At 26.7% G+C, this 16,886-nt stretch overlaps 1 protein-coding gene across 1 annotated transcript; it reads right to left on the bottom strand.

Annotated features, from left to right (window-relative positions):
• Window positions 1–849: 849 nt before the first annotated feature.
• On the bottom strand, window positions 850–3,951 carry LOC111317598 (xylan glycosyltransferase MUCI21-like). The gene is made up of 2 exons (XM_022920034.2): window positions 3,525–3,951; window positions 850–2,099 (listed from the first exon to the last, which is right to left on the bottom strand). The coding sequence occupies exons 1-2, from the start codon at window positions 3,691–3,693 to the stop codon at window positions 850–852; spliced, it is 1,419 nt and encodes a 472-aa protein (XP_022775769.2). The 5' UTR covers window positions 3,694–3,951.
• Window positions 3,952–16,886: the final 12,935 nt, after the last annotated feature.

Raw genomic sequence — 16,886 nt, 5'->3', positions numbered from 1 at the left:
AATTAAGAAAAAAATTCAAATTTATTATACAATTTTTTTCTTACAATACTACAATTATTCAAACATAATAAAAAATTATATAAAGTTTTAATACTTATAAATGAGAGTTTTATATAAAATTTTTATGATTTTTACATAATTTTAAATTATTTTAAATTGTGATTGATAAATTATATTATAATTATTAAAATTAATATGTTTTCAATTTTATACTTTATTGATGTAAAATTTTTTTTATTGATTTAAAATAATAAAAATACTAGAATATTATATAAATTATTTCATTATTATTTTCTCATGGAATGCTTTTCTTTTTTTACCTTTTTTATTGTTCTTGAATCAAATTCAAAATAAAACCACCGATTAAGGGATAAGAATGAAACAGATGACGCAACTTTACCAAAATTACACCTAACTAGTTCTTACTATAATAACAACCAACTTGTATGCTGTAGGGATAAGAATGAAACAGACGACGCAACATTACCAAAATTACAGCTTAATAGTTCTTACTATAATTTTGGTAAGTAATTTTGGGATTATATCATTTATAATAATTATAATATAATTAATCAATCATATTTTAGAATTATGTAAAATTTATTTATAAGAAATCCACTCTTATAATTAATAAAATCTTACATAAATTTTTATTATAATTGAACAATTATAACACTAAAATAAAAAAAAATGTAATTGAAATGCTTCCGTAATGTTTAAATATTTTTCATATTTTTTTATGATAAAAAATATTTCAAATCTAATTTTTTAAATAATGAATATATATATATTTATCATTTTATTATCAAATCAAAATAATTAATGTTTGACTGCAAATAAAAAAAAATATTATCCTTCCCTATGCATAAACTTCTTTGCCATCAAATAAGCATCCTCCAAACTTTTCCCAAACCTTACCAAATCAAGCTTGACATTTTGTTCCTTCAAATAAATGTCCATAATCTCTGTTGGCCACCCTTTCTTTCGAAGAGCATAGGGATCCTTTAACAGCATATTATCTTTCCCATACTTTTCCACTAAGCTACTTTCTTCAACCCCAATCTTATAGTCAATGTATTCCAAATTTAACCCTTTAGCCACCCTAGCAAAAAACGCATCCGCTGCCCAATCTAGCCCGATTGGAACCACTTGCATGAACACCGACCCTGGCCGAAGGAACAATGCATGTGTAAGTGCCGCACCATGCACCCCAACCATGGCATGGCTTGAATTCAACATTGCGTACGCCTCGTGAAGAGGTGTGTGACTGGTTGGTTCGAATACTATAACATCAAATCCCACTTCTTTCATTATTTGAATTATTTCATCTTGATTTATTATCCTTCGTACAACATTTTTGCCGCGACATGTTAAAATTAAACGTGGTCGGGGCTCGGACTTGGGACGGTGGGGAGGAGAGGAAATAGGGTTACGGCAATAGGCTTTGTCTAGGAGACCCCGGAAATGCATGAACGTTTTTGAGGTTGGGATTAATGTTTGGTTTATAGTCATGAAACCATGTGATATGAGGCCTAAAGTGGCTGAAGGAAAACAATGAGTGGCGTTATCCTTTTCAAGGGTAACAATCGGATGTTTGCTAAAAACTTTTAGTAAATCTGCATACTTACCAAGCCACCAATCATGGGCCTCCGAGACCACCATGATAAAATCACGGTCAGGGTAGATAGAACTAGCGGTGATGAAGAGAGGAATGAACCCATCATTGAAAGCATGGAACAAATTTCCGCTGTACCCTCCCGCACTGAATACTAGGGCTGGGGCATCGTGTTGAATAGTGCATGATGGGCTAGGTGGGCCTGAGGCGATTGAGAGCTCTTTGATTTGGGCCATGATGTAATCTTCGTATTTTCTCGGGTAGGGCTTGATTTTCTCCACTTGCACGGTGGGGCTGGTGGGGCCCACGGTGAAGAATGTATAGGTGGTGGGGTCCAAGACAGTTGGGCCGTCGATTGAGCACAGGTCATAGCGCAGATAGGTACGGTTGCAGCTGATTTGGCTACTCGTTGGCAGTTGGGCACGTTGAAAAGGTCGGCTGTTCTTCTGACTTGTCATAGTTGTCTTTTTAACACTTGTTAATTCTGCAATTAAAGAAAAGTAGAAAATAGTAGCTGGAAAAAGAAAATTCAATGCTCTATGTTTATGGAACAATAAAGAACCCTTATCAGTCACAGAAAATATTAAAGAGTTTCACAACTATTCATATTTCATTTCAAATTTAACAAAAATTCAATTAAAGATGTAAATTTTATTCATATCTAATTAAAATTTTAATTTTTTATTTCAATAAAAATAAAGATAAATATTATATTATAAATATAAAGATAAAAAAAATATATAATTTTAAATTTTTATAACGTATGAAAATGAGATGAATAATATTGCATTTGTTCTATATCTATCTTCTATATATATATTTATATTTTTTTGAGAATAATTTTTTTATTAAATAATATAAATTATTATTTTAGATTAATTAAAATTAATATATTTTTATTAAAAAATATATATTAATACATATTTATAAAAAAATTACTTAAATATACAAGATAAAATAAAAAAGCTAAAAAATAAATATTGATGTTTTTTAAATATCCGTAAAAATAAAGATGCGAATAAATTTGAAATATCCATTGAATATGTATGTGAAAATAAATATAATATAAACATTCAAGAATATAGATGAAAAATGCTCTACCCACCCATATCTTACTTATTAACATCCCTAAATCAAATGTTTAAGGAATTAATACAATTTTGCCGTTATATTTTATCTCAATATTGAATTTATTATTATTTTTTTGTTTGATTGGTTAAATTTTATCTTAAAATCATTCAAAATCAAAATTGAATAATAAAATTCAATATCAAAATTTAGCGCCACAATTCAATCAAACAAAAGTAGATTTATTACAAAATTCAATATTAAACTAAAATATAACAAATTTACTCTTAATCCCAATGTTTAATTACTACATATAATTAATTAAATTAGACATCTGACACAAATGCTAGTTACAAATATATATATATATATATATATATCTCGAACTTTTTTATCATTTTATTGTGATTTTTAATTTGAAAGTTCCAAATTGAAATTATAGCAAAAAATGTGGTCAAATCCATAGGTAGAAAGTCACTATTGTTCTCTTAATACATATATAATATATGTATTATGCTAAGTTGATATTCTAACAACTCTATATTCCCATATAAAAAAATATTTTTGTATAAGCATAAAATACTCCTAACAATAGTCTGTTAAAGATACCAAAGTTGATCATGTAACCAACATTATATTGAATAATAATAACAATAATTCTTTTTTTTTTAATTTATTGAAGTTTAACCAACTAAACATCCCAACAGGAATTGAAGCAATGCAAAGAGCTGAGGTGGTCAAAGGGTGGAACCATGTGCGGTTGGTGGAATTAGACAAAAACCATCCAAGCGAAGTAGCGAGGGAGGGATTTTAGTTAAGGTTTTATTTACGGGGAATGTACCTTGATTCTTGAATGGATAGGTCGACGACGACCACGACGACGACGTTGTTGCTATTATGTTGTTTATCCTTGAGATTGACGACAGGCTTATCGAATGAAACCACAGCAAAAATAAGGAAAAAAGGAGCATTGCAATGGCTGCTTTTGATCCCCTTGTTATCTTCTTCATCGCCCTGAAATATTACACAAAAACCTTTCAGAGAAATCAACGTTAAAGGGCAAAAGTTTTCATTTTATGATGCAGTCAATGGCAATGCTTGGCATGATAAGGAAAAATATTGGATGGATGATGAAATCAAGAGGCAAAAAAGAAGGCTTAACTGTGTAAAAATTTAAGGGAAAAGAGAGAGCTAGCTCTTTATGCTGCAGAAAATTGTACCTGACTATCTTGGTGGCTTCAGTTCTGGAGTCTTTGGTGCTGAAACGATTGAAGAATGAATTACTTTCGTTTCTTCGGGGGAGAGATATTGGGGAGTAAAGAGAGAATGAAAGAGAGATTATTAATTGCAAATTATTATATAACCAAACTGTTAATATTTGACAGAAAAGGCTTGTCGGCTACATTAAATAAACAACAATTTTGGATATATATATAATAATAGTCATGATAATTCAGAATATTCGATTATGAGTAGTTCTCCTCTCTTAGAAATTCCATTTAATGAAAAAATAAAAATAAATTATTTCAAACATTTCTTCCTTTCGTACTGGCAATTGCTTTATTTTTTATTTTCAAACGAAATTCCAAGAATATTTAATGCGCATTTGAAGGCAACTACATGCATAAAAATATTGCTACCTACCATTAACACAAAATTGGGTTTGAGATATTGATGTCTCCTTTTTTTTTGAAAGGAAGTACAAACTCCTGTGAATAAAATTGATGAAATTTGGTGATCTAGCTAGTTTTATTATTGTAATTGGGTGTAAACCAGCATCTATATCCTTCTTTGTCCATGAACAACTTAGCTTCCCTATAAGTTTCCTTCAAATAGTCCCACCAAATCTGGGTTAACATTTTGTTCCTTCAAATACATATTCGTAACATCAACGATCATTGTCTCCCTTGAACACCAGCAGGGTCCTTAATCACTATGTCATTCTTGTCATACTTCTCCACCAAGCTACTCTCTTCGACATTATTCATATATTTCTATGCGCTTTTATCTCCGTTGCCCTAGCTGGTTCTTCGTGGCACATCTTCCCTGCCCAATCAGTCTCTAGCTGCATCACTAGCATGAACACCGGCCCAGCCTGCTTACAAACACCAGCTGCAGCTGCGGATCTTCTTTAAGAGGAAAAATAGAGATGGAGTAGGGGTGGTTCTGGGCCAGGAGGCCACGGAAATGAAGTAATGTTTGTAAAGAGTTTGGCATTATTGTCATGAAACCAAATGAAGTGAGGCCTAGTGTGGCGGAACGAAAATAATGGGTGGAAGTATCATTGTCAAGGGTTATTATTGTGTGTGTGCAGAAAATATCATGCAAATTCTTGTACTTGCTTTCCCACCAATCATGTGCTTTTGAGATCACAAGAATAACGTTTTGGTTTTGATACATGGAATTAATTGCGATCAAAGTGGGATGAACCCAACATTGAAGTATTTTCACATAATATTTTCTCTTCCACCCACATAACATACGGCTGTTCATATTTCTACTACTTTTAATTTGTACTTCCTACGTGACAACAGATGAGAACGTAGATCTTTGAGCCCATTTATCAACAAAATGGGCCATATATATTTTCAAGAAGTTCTAGGGAAGTAACCTTTGTCAATAGACTAACCATCGTTTGTCTATGGGCTAGCGATGGGATATCTTAATGGTACATTCTTGAATGCATTTTGTCAAAAAAGAAATAAAGCCAATATCCGACTGCAACTTTGAAGTTGAAAGGGACCAAGACAAGAAGTTGGGCAATCTAAACTTCTCACGTTGTCTAACACATGGCAGTAGAATTCAGCCGAAGTTGTAACATCCATTTGGAAACATCCATTTGGAGTAAGGTCACATCATCTTGGGTGATTTGAACTCTCATGGCTTACGCCAGGCAGTATAGCAGTATACTCATCAGGATATTTTTTTTTTATGGCAGAAGTTATAGTGTCAAGTTCCATCAATTGATAAAATATTAAAATTTTAATTATAATGATTAGAGTTTAAATTGCAAGTTATTATATGAAAATCAATATTTTTTCCCCTTTCGAAAATGAAAGTTAAAGGTTTATTTTCAGGGTAAGTCACATGAGTCCATTAGAAATTAACAAGCTTTTACAAGTGGGAATCAAATGGACAAACTTATGAAAGACCTATAACAGAGGCTCTCTAGCCCCAATCATGTATTCCATTTCCTCCCTTTTTTTTTTGCATTTTCCTTTTTCTCTTGTTATCGAGTTCTGTAGACTGTAGTCAACTAAACATGGCTACAACTTTCCCAGAAATAAGGAATTTGAACAAATGATTTTGGCTATGGAGCTCATCTTAATGTGTGTGTTTAGCTAAAGTGACAAATTTAAGCGTCTAAACAAATTTTTTTTTTTTGCCAAGAAAAAAAAACATATTTTTTTCTTGAAATGGCTGACTAAATAGTGACTGACAACTATGATTAATCACATCATTGATGGTTGTGAGAATTTATTTCAGGTTTTTTACATAACCACAAATAGATTTTACTGCATTTCTTAAGGTAGGTGATACCATCAAGTATTTAATACTACAGTGTAGTTAAGTGAAGTGATATAATTATTTCTTGAATTCTTATTAATAAATTATTTTTTTCTTTTAAATATTACTTCTATTAAATTCACCCCTGCTTTCTCAATTTTTGAGGGAGAGGATGTAATAAAAATTGATTACGTGATCAATTCATGTGATAAAAATATTTAGTGAGACACCTGACCGCAATTATTGGAAGTTAAAAATTTCAAAGTTCTACTTTGGGATTGGATCATTTTGTTTTTTTAAATAAAAAAGTATTTTTTATTTAATTGAAAGAGAGATTCTAATTTTATTTTTTAATGCACCAATTATTAAGTGAAATATTATTTTCTTTTATTTCAATTTGAAGGAAATTAATGAGATTTTAATCCTCGTTCTTAAGAAAAAAAATGAATTAATCAAATACTGGATAAGTTTTTATTATTGTTAATGAATAATGTACAATAATAAACAACTTTTTTTGCCAAACCAGAATAAGAGGAATTGAAAATTAAGAGATGAAACGAAACAAACTCCCCTGATTAGCACTCAAAAGATCTATTTGGACCAATTAGGTCGTAATTTATAAAAAAAAAAAAAAAAATTGACCCACAATTACAAGATATGGAATAATGAATGTCGTCCCATCTTTCTTTAATAATAATAATAATAAAAAAAAAAAAAAACAGTGGAATCCCAACTGGACATTTATATTTTGGGAATAAAATCTTATACCTACCCAGCAAACAAGAGACATGACTGATCAACCCCTTCATTTTACAATGACAAGCATCAAATATCGACCCTAACTTACACAACAACAAAGGATTTCCATCATAAATATACCAAAATGAAATTTTTTTTTTAAATTTTAAAATCTTTTTCCTTACTTTTAAATGAATTTAATAAACACAACCCGATATCACAACATATTTAAAGTCTCACATGTAAATTTGGTACATGTGACAAAATTAAAGGGCCAGTAACTATCCTTAATCATGCTAAGCCTATATATATATATATATATATATATATATATATATATATATTAGTTGTCAGCATTTCAATGACGAGTTCTAATGTGGTGAAGGAAGGTGAAAATTTATTCTTATCGCATTAGAGTTTCATTTGATCTAAAAAAATTATTGTGGTAATTTTTTGGGATCACACGCGACAGTGGTTTTTAGGATCAAATGAGAATCTAATTTTTTGGAATTAAACATGGATTCTCATCGCATCAAGGACCGATGCTGAATAATTTGAAGAGGTGAGTTTAATAGATAGCTGGACAGCAGAGTTAATAATAAATAAATTTATGTTATCTATATCAAATGAAAATGAGAAATACTTAAATTATTTCCAATCATAGTTGAGTGATTAATGTTGGTGGAATTGTTATTGAATTCAATATTGGATTTGTTCGTATTCATAAATTTTCTTGCTGGCAAGAATTTAAACCAGCTCTAATACCATAAATAGGCAAGATAAACATAAAATATGCTTGATATTGATTAACTTATAAATTTACATATTTATATAATAATCTGTAAGCTTAGAATAATTACAAGAGATAATTATAAGAGGCAAAACATTACAAACTATTTTATGTTTGACTAATAACATGGATAAATTAGACTTGCAATTGCATGTTCTTATCAAAACGTTATTCTATCGAGACTTTATCTTTACCCATTGCTTTCAAACTTTTTATTAATTAAATCAAACTCATCATGAAATTCTCCTAATCCAAAAGAAAAAGAGATTGAAAGTTGAGAATAAGAATTTTAGCATGTATAATTAACATTATCTAATTTGTAAGTTGCATCTAAAATAATAATTATTAATGAATTAAGATAATATAATTATAATTTGAATTTTTATTGTAAATGTAAATAAATCGAATATGAGTCCATTTTATTATATTTATAATTTATTTATTTAATTAATTAATATTAAAATATTATTTATAATATTTATTAAATTTAATAAATAAACAAAAACTCAATTTACTCACAAACTATTCATTCAATGATAAATTCATTTACACCACTAATTTTTATTATGCTACAAGTAAATTCGATAAGGAGAAGGCACCATGGCAGCAAGCGTGTTTTGTTTCTGAACTTTAGCTTTTGTAATGGGAAGGGTAGATTCTGAGAAAATTGTGACCTTAAAAAAGACAAATCTGGTAAATTTCTGAGAGTGGGGGACATAATTTTTTAGTTACTTTCTCGAAAAAGCCGGGGGAAAGCAAAGATGCTCGCTTCGTTTGTTTCCTTGGATTTCGTGAAAGAATTGATTGCCCTTTTGTGGGGACCACATGAGAGCAATTTCGTCATGTCAATATTAAAGAGTTAGTGTCGTAATTTTGGGGAAGAAGAATTTTATTTACTCCCATTTTTTATTTTATATATCTCACTTCTAAATACAGTTTTAATTTAAATTTAATTTTTTTTTGTTTTTATAAAATAAACGTTATCCCTCGACAACTAATTTTTCGTTAATACCTTCAATATATATTTTACTTTTTCTGTTATTTTCTCTTTAATCTCAAACTCAAACTAACCTTAAATCTATCCAATTAACTTCAAAATTACATAATTTTTTAGTTATTTATTATTTAAAAGTAAGATTTCCAAATTTATTTCATTTTGTTTATTTTAAATTCATTCGAAATAGGTTAAGGTTTATAAAATAAATTTTACAGAATTCATGCTTCTTAAAAATAGATTTCTAAAAAACTTTTAAGACTAAATCTATTTTTGTTTCCTAAAAACTTTTAAAGTTTTTACAAATCTATTTTTGAAAAACTTCATTTTCAAAAATATAACATAAATTTTAAAAAATTATTTCTAAAAATAAATCATAATTTTTGAAAATAAAATTTCAAAAATCATGCTATATTCTCAAATATAGATTTTTGAAAATATAAAAAAATCAAATTTGATTAAATATAAGAGAAAAAATGATGAAAAAGACAAAAAAAAAAAAGAAGAATAGGATAAAATTATAAATTATTAAAAGATCAATTTGATATTTATTATGTAGATATTTTAAAAAATAAATTGATGAGGTGTAAAAAAAAATTTAAAATAATGTATTTAGAAGCCTCCTTGAGGAAACGAAAGTTGAGATACTTAATAATTTATTATATAATTTGTATTATTAAATATATATAATTTACATTGATATATTAAATATTAAAATATATATTTTAATTTTTATCAAATTTATTGTTATTTTATCAAAATTTTAACTCATATATATATATATATTCATATCATTCGGTATTTTTTTTTCTTATAAAAAAATCCAACGTTCATGGACATTGATCGGCATGGGGATTTGAGAGTTGGTGTCGCCCGCCGCAAGCCCAAAAAATAAAAACTGTGTACGGACAATATTGGTATCTCAATGTTGAATTAACTAATTTAGGTCTGAATAATGTTTGGAATTACTTGTATGTCCCTCTGGCAATTTCACGACGACAAGTCGTCATTGCTCATTATCTGTTTTCCCTCGTAATAATAAGTTTGCGTTATCCAATGACGGTTGAAAATCCTTTCTTCATTTTTTTTTTTTTATAATTTTAAAAGGCCGCGTGATGAATTTGATTAGGAAAAGTGAAATGTTTTAGTATGATTTTTCTTTTGTTTATCTTCATTTGATTTTATATAATATCACGTATTTTTTAATTTTAAATCAAAATTATTCAATTATAATTAAATTACGATGGATTAATTCGAACATAATTTTTCAAATATTTATAAATTTTAATTTATTTTAATTTGATGTAATTTCATAAATATATCAATTTACTTAATTTTTTATCTCATTTTTTAAAATTTAATTTAATATGATCCAATTTTATAAACATCTTTACGTACTTTTCCTTGAGGAATGTACTCGCTTAATTGCATAATTGGCTACAATTTTCAGTGATTTTGTCACATGTTAATTGGTTGAATTTATGATATAAAAAAATCATAATCTACATATAAAAAAATTACAAATATTAAATTTTAAATTTAAATTAAATGTTATTTTCAAAAAAATATTACATAAATTAATTAAATTAAATTAAACCTATTTTTCATTAATTAGATGAATTTTCAATTAACATGATAAAGTAATTATTTACCTAAGAATTTCAAGGATTATCAATTTACCATAAATTTCCGACAAATTTCTATTTGCGCTCTATCTAGTCAGAGGCATGTACGAGGGCCTAACTGTTCTGGATTGAAAATTAGAGTTGCTTCTTTCCAACATGTCTAGCACTCCCAGATGTAATTTCTTGGAATCCTTTTTCCCAATGGCAGACAAAACTTAAAAAGCTTAAGAAATTGTTGTCAACAATTCAGTTCAAACAAAATCTGCTTAGGGCTTTAGACGAATCGAATTTATTCGTAATTTTGTGATTTATTCATTTATTTTTAAAAATATTTGTGTTAGATTTGTATTTATTAAAAAAATTACTTTATTCATTTATATTTATTTGTTTAAATAATACATTATTTGTATTTAATTTATATTTATTTAATTAAATTAAACAAATTTATTTGTGAATATTAAATAAATATATTTACGAATATATAAATGAATATATTTATGAACAATAAATAAATCATAACCAAACAAATTTAATTAAATAAATCTTAAATAAATATAAACGAACCTTAAAATAAAATTAGAGTAAAAAGATAAAAATATAAATTTATTAATATTGTTATAAACAAGCAACAAACAAACAATAAACAAAGAATAAATGAACAAATTTTAAATAAATTTATTTATAAATATAAATGAACAAAATATACTATTGTTCGTATTCGATTCGTTTAATAAACGAATATAAAATTATTATTTAAAATTATTTATTAAATTTAATAAACGAATATAAACAAATAAAAATAAAACATATTTACAAATAATTTGTTGAAAGTTTTATTTATTTACATCCCTAGACCTGCTCCAACACTAATACTTTGTGATTTCCATCCTAAAAGTTATGAAAATTGTTCCTTAATTTGCTCCTTGAAATTAAGATAAAAGCTATGAAGAAACTCAGTCATATATTTAAAATATCAAATAAAATGACATCAAAATATTTAATTCAATAATTAATTCATAAATTTTTACTCGAATTGCGAGTTCAAATTCTCTTCCTTGAAAGGCGAATAAAACAAATGACTCTCACCAAACATAGAAATCTAAAGAAAAAAAGTAATGATGCTAACATAATTTCTCATATTATGTTGACTTTAAATACTCAAATGAGATTGATTGCCAGACGATTGACTTTAATAATTACCTTTCCTTAAACATGATTAATCCAAACACCACTCAACCCAAATCCACAACATAAATCATGATTTTATTTGACCACACTTATTGTTACCAAATATGTACAATAATGAAAGTAATCCAACTTAAGTAAGATAATATCCCATTAACTTGAAAATTATGAAATTGAAGAATTGAAATACCAATTTCTTGTTCTATAATTGTGTGTGTGTATGTGTTTTTATCCTAATGGAGACCATGATCTTCAAAAATTCTGCTCTGCCATGTGAATTAAACGCATAATTTTTATTCAATGGACAGCTATCAAATTGCCTTAATCATTGATTATGCCAACTTGTTTTGATTATGATTGTGTATAAAACAAGCCCTACCTACTTGTTTTAATTTGGTGAATTGGATTATTAAATTAATGGACGAAAATATATTAATTTTTATAAACTTGCCATTTATATATATTGAATTCCCATTAGAATATCTCTATCGAAAATTTTCTCAGTCTTTTTCTTGGCCTGCAAAAATGCCTCTCACGAATTTGGGAATTCTGTTTCACACCTTTTTCTTGGAAATTCCACAAGGAACTTGCGACATATAACCAAACAAAGGCACAACAAATTAAGCAATTCATTATGGATCCTATATTGGATTATTAAGAAAAAAAAAACATCTATAATTTGTTAGGCCTAATTTGGGATATCATAGCGTATAATTTAGCGTTACAATTTTACAGTGAAAACAATAAGTTTAGGTTAAAATACTAAAAAACCACTTGAACTATTAAATTTTATTCAAATAAAATATCTATACTTTTATTATATTCAAATAAATTTTTATCATTTTATTTGTATTCATATAAACCCTTATTTCGAATAAAAGATGATTGATTTATATTAAAAATTTATTTAAGTAAAAATTAAAGTATAAAAATAATTTTAAATAAAATGATCAAGTTCATGAATTTTTTTATGATTTTAACCTTGATTAATAAATAGTTCGGAATTAACTCAAACCATAAAAATTATAAGAGCTAAGTTTGATTTTTGCTGTTAGTAATTTTTTTTATAGGCGATTTATAAAATAAATGTAAGTCTTCACTTAGGGTAATACTCAACTTTAGAATGAGAAATAAACTCTCCTTAACTAAATTTATGGGTAAAAAAAAAAAAAAATTTGTAAAACTCATTGTTAAATCAATAATTTCTCATGTAATTTTTAAAAGGAAATGTCAATTATTTATAAAAATCATAATCTCCTATAATTACCATGATAATAAGGGTGGTCAGGCCAAGCTTAATTGCGGAATAGTCAATAGTGTAAATGTTAAGAAACTTAAAAAAGGAAAGATTGATTCTATTAGACAATTACTATCTCCTTTTCAGAGATCGAAAGCCCTAAAGCAGATCTGGTTTTATACTTTATAAAGGAATAAAATCCATACTTCATTTGCCTCTCCCATTAATCGAATGACACATGATGTTCATGTTTAAATCTGAAATTGAGAATATATAACATCTCTTAAACCATGTTGTTCTTTTCATATCTATAAACAATGTTAGAATTTTGTCACATATTTTTTTTTAATTATTAGTTTATTGGCGTCGATATATATTGCAAATAATATTAGAAAATTTATCAAATACATTGATAATAAATTTTTAAATTTTACAAATAAAATTAATAGAGTGACACGTATTTTTTATGATATATTTAAAATTAAAAAAAGAACAAATATCTTAACATCTCTTGAAAATATAAAAATTTATATTTATCAAATACTAACTCATAATGTTAAATCAAATTCTCTTATTTCCCAAGATTAAGCTCTCATCCCTAATTTCTTTGAGGTATTTCGTAGTCAATTAAGGCTAATTTCCTCTTTATTTCGTCCTTCCATTATTATTTGATGGATTTTTGGGGGTTATGGGAAGTAGTGTTAGTCATAATGTAGATGAAAAGCAAACTTGCCGGCCCAAAGTGTCTAAGCTTTAATTTAAAAAAAAAAAAGGCATCTAGCTTTACAATTTACATAATTCTAGTTTCTGTTACAGGACTGATTGCAAAGTTTCACTTAAAAGCTGCTAGACTAAGCTATTTTATTCAACAAAAACATGCTCAGATGAAAGATTTTAGATGCTCCACAGCTTCTTTATTCATCATTCCCACTATCCAATGACTTTTCCCCGATTTGCTTTCATCGTAATGATGATCATATGTATAAAATGAATTGCTCCTACTATCCTACTTTGTGCGATCTTAAACGTTAGTACTACTGGTTTTTTTTTTTTTTTTTCTAATGATGATCATGAACAAACAATCACTATTTAATTCATTTTATATAAAAAAAAATCACTATTAAGACGTATAAAATTCAATGATGAAATTATCAAATGATACGTCATTTTAATTTTGGTAGAAAAAATTTGAAAATAAATAAGTTGTTCAATTTTTTATATTAGAATAAAATATATTTATTTTAAAATTTAAGACAGATGATTATAAATTATGTATTTCAAATGATTTTAACAAATGATTATTAAAAAAATTTAAATTCAATACCTAATAATTGATAAAAATAAAACTTAATTAATTGAATCAATCACTAACGGATATTATACATCATTATAACTCGTATTTATGAAACACCTATTAATCAAATCCTTCTTTTTTTAATTATGTAAAGTGATAATTTGGATTTTTATTTAATTATGTGAAGTGATCATCCAATTGTTCCGAAAATAAGCTAATTTTCACGGCATGTGTATTTGGACTTTGGAGTCCTTTTTCACATACAAAGCCTTTTGATGAAAGTGGAAAAATGAAATCATTGAAATGCGACACAAAAAAAAATCAAACGATTGCAAAAGAAAAGCTCAATTTTAAGTCAATCAAACGCTGGTGGGACATATTGTTTTCACCATACATAAACCCATGGTGGGACCAAAAACATATAGTTAGCTAAATCTTCCCATTAGTTCAGACTTTGGAAAGCTTCACACATTTTCCATGAAAATGACAAATGCAGAAGTATTAAAGGGGACCACAATTAAGATTAAGGGCCTAACCTTCACAAAATATTAAATATCTAAGAAAGAGTCTGTAGAATAGAATCATTACAAAAACTTGCTTGACTCGCAACCCATTTTAGTCGTTTGTTGTTTACATATAACGTTCTTATGTCTTGATTAATAGGTTGATAATGACTTGGGCCACATTTTTCACATCCTATCTGACCCTCACTTGTTTTGGCAACTAAATCTTTAACCAACCATGTTTGACTGCAAGGAAAACAAAACCTATACAGGTTTTACTTTTCTTTTATTTATTTATTTTTTTTATATTTGAAATTATCAAAAATTAAATTATGATTACGAAAATTAAGAGTTTAATATTTTATTAATAAATTTTACAAATTATTGACTTTTTTTTAATTCAATAATTTATTTCGATTACCCATTAAGTTATAATTTAACCGATCATCATATGATATTATTTTATATAATAAAAAACAAGAAGTTGGTCTTAGAATTTAAATATGAATTCTTTGAATTTGAATCTTAAGTTCTAGCAGTGGAAAAATCTTTTTTTTTTCGTATTTTATTACTTGATGCATTGAAAGAATTAACTATGCTATCAATTTTTTCCTTTAAGTTCATTTGAAAAGTTGAAGCAATTCATTAATTAATCTTCAATGTTTGATTATGACTTCAACCAAAAATAGAATTGAAGTCCTCTTTCACGTACAAATGAAATTGTACTTTATATATCTCTAGAGGTGGTGTTGGTCACTTGGTATCCACAATTTATTTATTAAAACTGTATAATAGTAGCAATAAATTTTTTTTGGTCCAATCATAAAAAAAAAAAAAAATCAATGTGTATGTGTCCATACGCAATTCATGTTTATTTTTGTCAGCTCTGGATTGCATGATCAATATTGGAGGGATAGAGGGCTGTGGTCCGACCTGATAATGTTAGTACTGAGGAATTTTTGTGCCCATACATACCATGATTAAATCAAATTAAGCTATCAATACATACCCATCAATTTCTCTGAAAATTTGTGTATAAAATTCATTATTGGACAGGTTATTTACTAATAGAGTTTGTAAAAAAATGTGAATTAATGACTTAAGTATGTGATTGAAACCCACTTCCACAATGTGGCGCACCACTTTTCTTCAATAACAATAATTGATTAAAAATTAAAGGAAATATTATAGTAGTTAAGATTAATGTTTTCAATTAGAAAGGTTGAACAACAACTATTAATTACTCGAACTAGTAATGTTAAATTCCAATGTAATTTGCTAAATATCTTCATGTAATTTGTCGGCTAAAATAAATTTGACTTAACATTTTAGATCTGATAATTATATATATACACACAAAAAAATATATATCCAAATTTACAAAAAAATCATTCGAATTACCAAGTATTTGATTTTATAATTGATACACAATTTCTTACTAAAAAATTCAATTCAAATATCGGTTAAAAAGTGAGATTCTAATCTAATTTTCGAGTAAAAAAATTATATATAATATATATATTATTGATTATTGAGTCAAATGTTCATATGTATGGAATGAATATAAGATCTATAGTCCTATTATATAGAAGGAAATTTTAACACGCAATATTATTATTTTCTTAGTTTCTCCATTAATTGATATGAGGATGCCTCCTAAAACTTCAGCAATTTTATTCTTTACCATAAAAACAGAAGCAAGGAATATCTTTAAGATTTAATTTCAAGGCACATTGGAAAACCAAAGTGTGGATGTACAAAATTTGGTCGTTAGGTGCATATATACAAATTATTTTTGCTTGGTATGACAATAGTTTTTGAGTTGATATTTGATGTAATGACATTGTATATCAAACTTATAAACCTAAAAATAATTAGATCTTTAAAAACAAATATTAGTCAGTTTATTTAAATTTAATTAATTTATAAAATAATTTAATTTAAGGATTTGCAATTTTTAATTTTGTTCATTAATGAAATATTAAATAAAATTGATTGACAATCAATGCATCAACTATTAACTCATAATTTTTCTTATGAAATATAAAATTTCATACAATCAACAGTTAATTAAATATAAATATTGCTGAAATTTGTTTTATAGTTAAATTCAAGCTTACCCAAATCAGATGGTATTGATTTTAATATATATGACAATTTGTGTATTTATATCGTATAAATTATTAAAATTTATATATTCGTACCGTATTTTATATAAAAATTATGTGTTATAATTCGTATCAACACAAAAATATAAAATATATTTTTTATTATATTAAACTTATATATAGTTATTACTAAAATTTTAAATCGTGTCACTTTCATGTCTT

Source organism: Durio zibethinus, chromosome 2 (genome assembly GCF_047325235.1).
Source record: "Durio zibethinus cultivar Kanyao isolate XHJ-2024 chromosome 2, ASM4732523v1, whole genome shotgun sequence".
Taxonomy (NCBI): Eukaryota; Viridiplantae; Streptophyta; class Magnoliopsida; order Malvales; family Malvaceae; genus Durio; species Durio zibethinus.
This window is presented reverse-complemented; position numbering and strand designations above follow the sequence as displayed.

Excerpts from the sequence above, each read along its gene's own strand:
- LOC111317598 (XM_022920034.2), bottom strand. The coding sequence starts at position 3,693 with ATGAAGAAGATAACAAGGGGATCAAAAGCAGCCATTGCAATGCTCCTT. Across the intron at positions 2,100-3,524 it reads CTATCCATTCAAGAATCAAG|AATTAACAAGTGTTAAAAAG; the intron begins GTACATTCCCCG and ends CTTTAATTGCAG.